The sequence below is a fragment of the Rhincodon typus genome, chromosome 28 (genome assembly GCF_021869965.1).
Source record: "Rhincodon typus isolate 14 chromosome 28, sRhiTyp1.1, whole genome shotgun sequence".
Taxonomy (NCBI): Eukaryota; Metazoa; Chordata; class Chondrichthyes; order Orectolobiformes; family Rhincodontidae; genus Rhincodon; species Rhincodon typus.
In genome coordinates, this window is record NC_063359.1 from 35,374,184 (window position 1) to 35,380,183 (window position 6,000).

Here is a 6,000-nt window from a genome sequence, read left to right on the forward strand (position 1 = left end):
TTACTACTTTGAAATCTATTAACCCCTGAGATTACTGGGGCTTGAGAGTCTGTTCCCAGTAATTTGTGGTCTATAATGCTTTCTATCCTTTACTGATATACTTTCCCACCTCACTCATAATATGGCTTGCCTTTTTTTCTTAGATGAAGATCACAGAAGATGACTTGTGGATCCGAACATACGGCCGACTCTTTCAGAAGCTATGTTCTTCCAGTGCGGAAATTCCGATCGGGATTTACAGAACAGAGTCACACATGTTTTCCACATCTGAGGTGGGGGCCCATTCTCATTTTGCTCTTTGTCCAATCTCTTAGTGCCTCAACTAACATCACTAAAGTAGATTAGACTCATAGAGTCATAGAACAGTGCACCATGGAAACAGACCCTTCGGTGCAACTTGTCCATGCTGTCCAGATATCCAAATTAATCTAATCCCATTTGCCAGCCCTCAGGTCCCCCCTCAGCCTCTGACGCTCCAGGGAAAATAGCCCCAGCCTATTCAGCCTCTCCCTATAGCTCAAACCCTCCAACCCTGGCAACATCGTTGTAAACCTTTTCTGAACCCTTTCAAGTTTCACAACATCCTTCCTAAAGCTGGGAGACAAGAATTGAACACTGCATTACCTGGTTATTATCATTTTGCTGTTTGTGGGATCTCTCTGTGCGGACACTGACAGCCCCATTTTCCATTTTACAACAGTGACCGCTCCACAAACATATTTCCTTGGCTGTAACCTGCTTTGGAATGCCCTGACGCCATGAAAGGTGCAATGTAGATGCATTTTTTTCTAACTTATATGCATTCCTCACCAGAGATAAAGGGATGGCACCTTAGTCAAGACCTGTTCAACAATACTCTACAAATTGGTCATTATAAGGTGATTGGGAGGATGTAGTGTGACTTCCGCTCCAATTCTTTCTGCCCACATGTGTGCACGACACAAGATCATGGTTGGCAACTCTGATTGATTACATCGCTGTGATGAGACCTCTGTGTGCACATCCTACCACTGAATGTCATTGTGCAATGTTGGTCAAATCTACTAAGTTATGCACTCTTCCTCTGGTGTATATTCGTATGTTTTCTTGGCATAGGAGAGGAAATGGTGGGGCTCAACAATTGTCAATATCTTTATTAACAAACTAGTGGAAGTCTTGTTGGACTTGAGTAAAACCCCTGGCTCTGAACTAGAAACTTTGGGTTCAAATCTTAAACTAGGACCCTGTTGGCTGCAGGAGGTGTTTTGTAATATGGCCAAACTGGTTGCTTGTCAACCTATAGGTCTAACGTCAGACAGTAAGAGTGAGGGAGTTTCCTGGTCAACTACCCTGACAGCTTGTGGCCCATAGCTTCTTTCTGTTATTAGGAGCCTAACATTCCCTGAGGCATCAATTGCTAAAACCTTTCAATAGTTGATGGATTTATTAAGGAATATTACAACCCCAAGGGTGTCGGCATGGTGGCTCAGTGGTTAGCACTGCTGCCTCACAGCTCCAGTGACCCGAGTTCGATTCCACCTCCAGGTGACTGTCTGCATGGAGTTTGCACCTTCTCCCCGTGTCTGCGTGAGTTTCCTCCGGGTGCTCCGGTTTCCTCCCACAGCCCAAAGATGTGCAGGCTAGGTGGATTGGCCATGCTAAATTGCCCCATAGTGTCCAGGGATGTGTAGATTAAGTGGGTTATAGGGGGATGGGTCTGGGTGGGATGTCTGAGGGTCAGTGTGGAATTGTTGGGCCGAAGGGCCTGTTTCCACACTGTAGGGATTCTATGGATACCCTGCCAAAACCGATGGCAAACCGTTTTGTTCATTAGCATGGATCAATCCAATGGTGCAACTCTTTGGGAAAGAAGGCAGAAAACAATGAACTGTTGTGAAAGGCTCAGAGAAAGTTCTGATGACTACGTTTTCTTTGCAAATGTATTTAATGTGCACTTTTGCAACAGCAAGGCAATTTTGTGTTGATTTCCAAAATTCGGTCGGTTTTAGTCATTTACACAGCTAAATTAGGTATGTGAGATTTGTGTAACTACGTGACAGATTAGGGAGTTACCTGTCTTCTTTTTTTTTACACATCTTCTTTCTCTCAGTCTCAGATCTCAATCAACGTTGAGGATGGGGAAGACGTTAAAGACGTGAAAGACCCTTGGGCTGGCAAGTGTCATCGGAACTCCACTTCAAGCGACCAATCAGAGCACCCATTGCTGAGACGCAAGAGCAGGCAGTGGGCGCGCAGACTGAGTAGGAAAGGGAACAGGCAGACTAGTAAAACAGATGAAAAGATCAACCAACAGAGACAAGACCTATATCATCGATCAGAAAGGCAAGAGCTATCAGAACTGGTGAAAAACAGAATGAAGCACTTGGGTTTGCCCACAATAGGATACGGTGGGTGTCGTCTTCCTTTTACATATATATATAAAAAAAAATTTTAAGAAGTCATCATTTTGGCATGCAAAATATTACACGATTATGTTAGTTTAGCAAAAATGTACAAGTCAAAATTTCGCTTGCTTAACATAAAAAAAAGTCGATGATAAATCACGAATGGAAATTAACAGTTGCAATTTATCAAAGATAGTCTTAAGTTTTTAGATGTTGTGGCAGTTTGTAAACATTGGGTCAGATATTGCTAACTATTAATGTTGCATTTTTACACTGTAAATTGAAGTATCGTTATTTTAATGCATATGATTTCTACAAGCCACTCATACAGGATGGAGGTGTCTTGCTCAGGAGGTACAATAGAAGTATACATTATTTTCAATGATGTTTGGTTAAACCACATTTTAGGCAATAATTAAAAGTTTACGTCTTTTCATTCAATTCTGTCTTTGGCTGCTGTGGAAAATGTTGTTCTATTATAAGATGTGATAAGATATTTCGATTTAATCTTTAATATTTAATTTTTTGGTGTTTGGGTTAAAGTCTGTGATGCCCAGAAAAACAAACAAAACTTAGAAGTCCCATTAAGACTCTTTGTTAACACCAGTCTAAGCACTGGGTCCCAACAGGGAGATTTGTCTATCAAGAAGACATATTGAGAAATTGCAGGCAAATTCCTTGAGATTTTCTGTCTCGTTAATCTCCACTCCATGCAAGCAAGGCTCCCATTCATGAACTGCATTGATAAAATCAGTGCTCTAACATGCAGGAGGAATTGTTTTACATTAAATGGTTATTGTTGAACACTTACTAGGAAAAGCCATTGAAGTGAAGTGTATAAATGAGTTTAAGAAGCAATTTGATAGCACTCTCCCTGTCACAATTCCTCTTATTAACCTCCATGAACATTTCCCTGCATCCTAAACACAGCTGACAGCCCAGTCTTTAGACGGAGGAAACTGCACTTTTAGAGGAGCTGTAAGTCTCAATTAGATTATCCTTTCCATGGCTGCGGGTATATGCAGAAAATTTCCCCTGATCTCTCCTCCATGCTGTTACCTACTAAAGTATTCAGTAGCCATTTGGGTCTTTATCAAGTTAGCTCCCTTGAATCTGAAGTAAAAACAGAAAATGCTGAAAATTCTCAGCAGGCCTGACAGCATCTTGTGGAGGGAGATAAACAGCGTTAACTTTTCAGGTCAACGATCTTTCAGCAGAACTGGAAAAGGTTTGCAGACTGAACGGAACTGTTCCACAAAGCCTCCAAAGATCATCCCATTGTATGGCCCAAGTTACCAATTTTTATCACCGTTGAGATAACTCCACAGAGACCGGTATCCCATCACCAACTCAGCCTTTATTTACACGCGCATAGAACTTGACACTAGTCTGGCTTCCTCAGACCCAGCTCTCAGAGTGAACAGAACCTGTGACACTCCCATTTATATCTGTCAGCCAGGGCTCTCTAATCGGACAAGATTAACAGCCCCAATCAGGGAACTCATATTCTGTGAGGTCCACCTGGCTGACCTCATCACAACACTACAACTGTAGCATGTCGGAGGCCTTCCTGCCACAAATAGAAGGACATGCCATCATCTCAAGGAACTTGGGCTGAATACAGAGGATTTTATCCAGTAACCTATTTTCCAGTTGGAATTCTTCTCATCTGCAAAGTAGCTCTGAGAACTATGAGGAAGGTACATTTCATCCCTTTTTTCCTCCAAATCATGTTAGGAGGTTACGAAATTAACTATCATTCTGGTGACTTAATTAGTGTAAGAAGAACAAAACCCAATGAATAGGTTGCATGTCAATGTGTCTACCCAATCTAGTTGAACATTAGTAAACGTAAATGCAGTATAATTCGGACCACTGTTAATACCACTCATTCCTCAACCCTTATTTGTACCAGGGGTCAGTTGGTTTGCAATGCAGAGTGATGCCAACAGCATGGGATCAATTTCTGCCCATTGGCTGAGGTTAACATGAAAGACTGTCCTTCTCAACCTCTCACATGAGGTGTGGTGACCATCATCAGTCATATCTCTCTCTGTCTCTAATGAGAGCACTGATCTATGGTCTTGTTGGACATTACCTTTTATTAGGACCTTTTCTGTTAAGAGCTCATTAAATATTACTCCAATGGTAACTTGCAACTCTCTACTAAAGTTAAACAAGCATTTATAGCACATTTGGTTCTTTGCATATCTCTGTAAAAAGCAGTTCGATAATTAGGAACAAGGTGCAGGGCTGGATGAACACAGCAGGCCAAGCAGCATCATAGGAGCAGAGAGGCTGACGTTTCGGGCCTAGACCCTTCATCAGAAAAGGGGGAGGGGAAGGGGGTTCTGAAATAAATAGGGAGAGAGTGGGAGGCGGATAGAAGATGGATAGAGGAGAAGATAGGTGGAGAGGAGACAGACAGTTCGAAGAGGCGGGGATGGAGCCAGTAAAGGTGAGTGTAGGTGGGGAGTTAGGGAGGGGATAGGTCAGTCCAGGGAGGACGGACAGGTCAAGGGGGCAGGATGAGGTTAGTCGGTAGGAGATGGAGGTGCGGCTTGAGGTGGGAGGAGGGGATAGGTGGGAGGAAGAACAGGTTGGGGAGGCAGGGACGAGCTGGACTGGTTTTGGGATGCGGTAGGGGGAGGGGAGATTTTGAAACTTGTGAAATCCACATTGATACCATTGGGCTGCAGGGTTCCCAAGCGGAATATGAGTTGCTGTTCCTGCAACCTTCGGGTGGCATCGTTGTGGCACTGCAGGAGGCCCAGGATGGACATGTCGTCTGAGGAATGGGAGGGGGAGTTGAAATGGTTCGTGACTGGGAGGTACAGTTGTTTATTGCGAACCGAGCGTAGGTGTTCTGCAAAGCGGTCCCCAAGCCTCCGCTTGGTTTCCCCGATGTAGAGGAAGCCACACCGGGTACAGCGGATGCAGTATACCACATTGGCAGATGTGCAGGTGAACATCTGCTTGATGTGGAAAGTCTTCTTGGGGCCTGGGATGGGGGTGAGGGAGGAGGTATGGGGGCAGGTGTAGCACTTCCTGCGGTTGCAGGGAAAAGTGCCGGGTGTGGTGGAGCTGGAGGGGAGTGTGGAGCGGACAAGGGAGTCACGGAGAGAGTTGTCCCTCCGGAAAGCAGATAAGGGTGGGGAGTGAAAGATGTCTTTGGTGGTGGGGTCGGATTGCAGATGGCGGAAGTGTCGGAGGATGATGCGTTGGATCCGGAGGTTGGTGGGGTGGTACGTGAGGACGAGGGGGATTCTTTTTTGGTTCTTATTGCGTGGACGGGGTGTGAGGGATGAGGTGCGGGAGATGTGGGAGACACAGTTGAGGGCGTTCTTGACCACCAAGGGGGGGAAGTTACGGTCCTTGAAAAACGAGGACAATGAGATATACGGGAGTGGAATGCCTCATCCTGGGAGCAGATGTGGCGGAGGCGAAGGAATTGGGAATGGGGGATAGCATTTTTGCAGGAAGGTGGGTGGGAGGAGGAGTATTTTAGGTAGCTGTGGGAGTCGGTGGGCTTGAAATGAATATCGGTTTCTAGGTGGTTGGCCGATATGGAGACAGAGAGGTCCAGGAAGGGGAGAGAGGTGTTAGAGATGGTCCA

The 6,000-nt window shown here is 45.0% G+C and overlaps 1 protein-coding gene across 1 annotated transcript in view; it reads left to right on the forward strand.

Moving 5' to 3' along the window:
• Positions 1–6,000, forward strand: part of kcnt1b (potassium sodium-activated channel subfamily T member 1b) — a 345,244-nt gene that overhangs the window by 312,642 nt on the left and 26,602 nt on the right. The window contains 3 exon segments of the mRNA XM_048613616.1: positions 144–272; positions 1,604–1,619; positions 2,085–2,387. Coding sequence (XP_048469573.1) covers positions 144–272; positions 1,604–1,619; positions 2,085–2,387 — 448 coding nt within the window.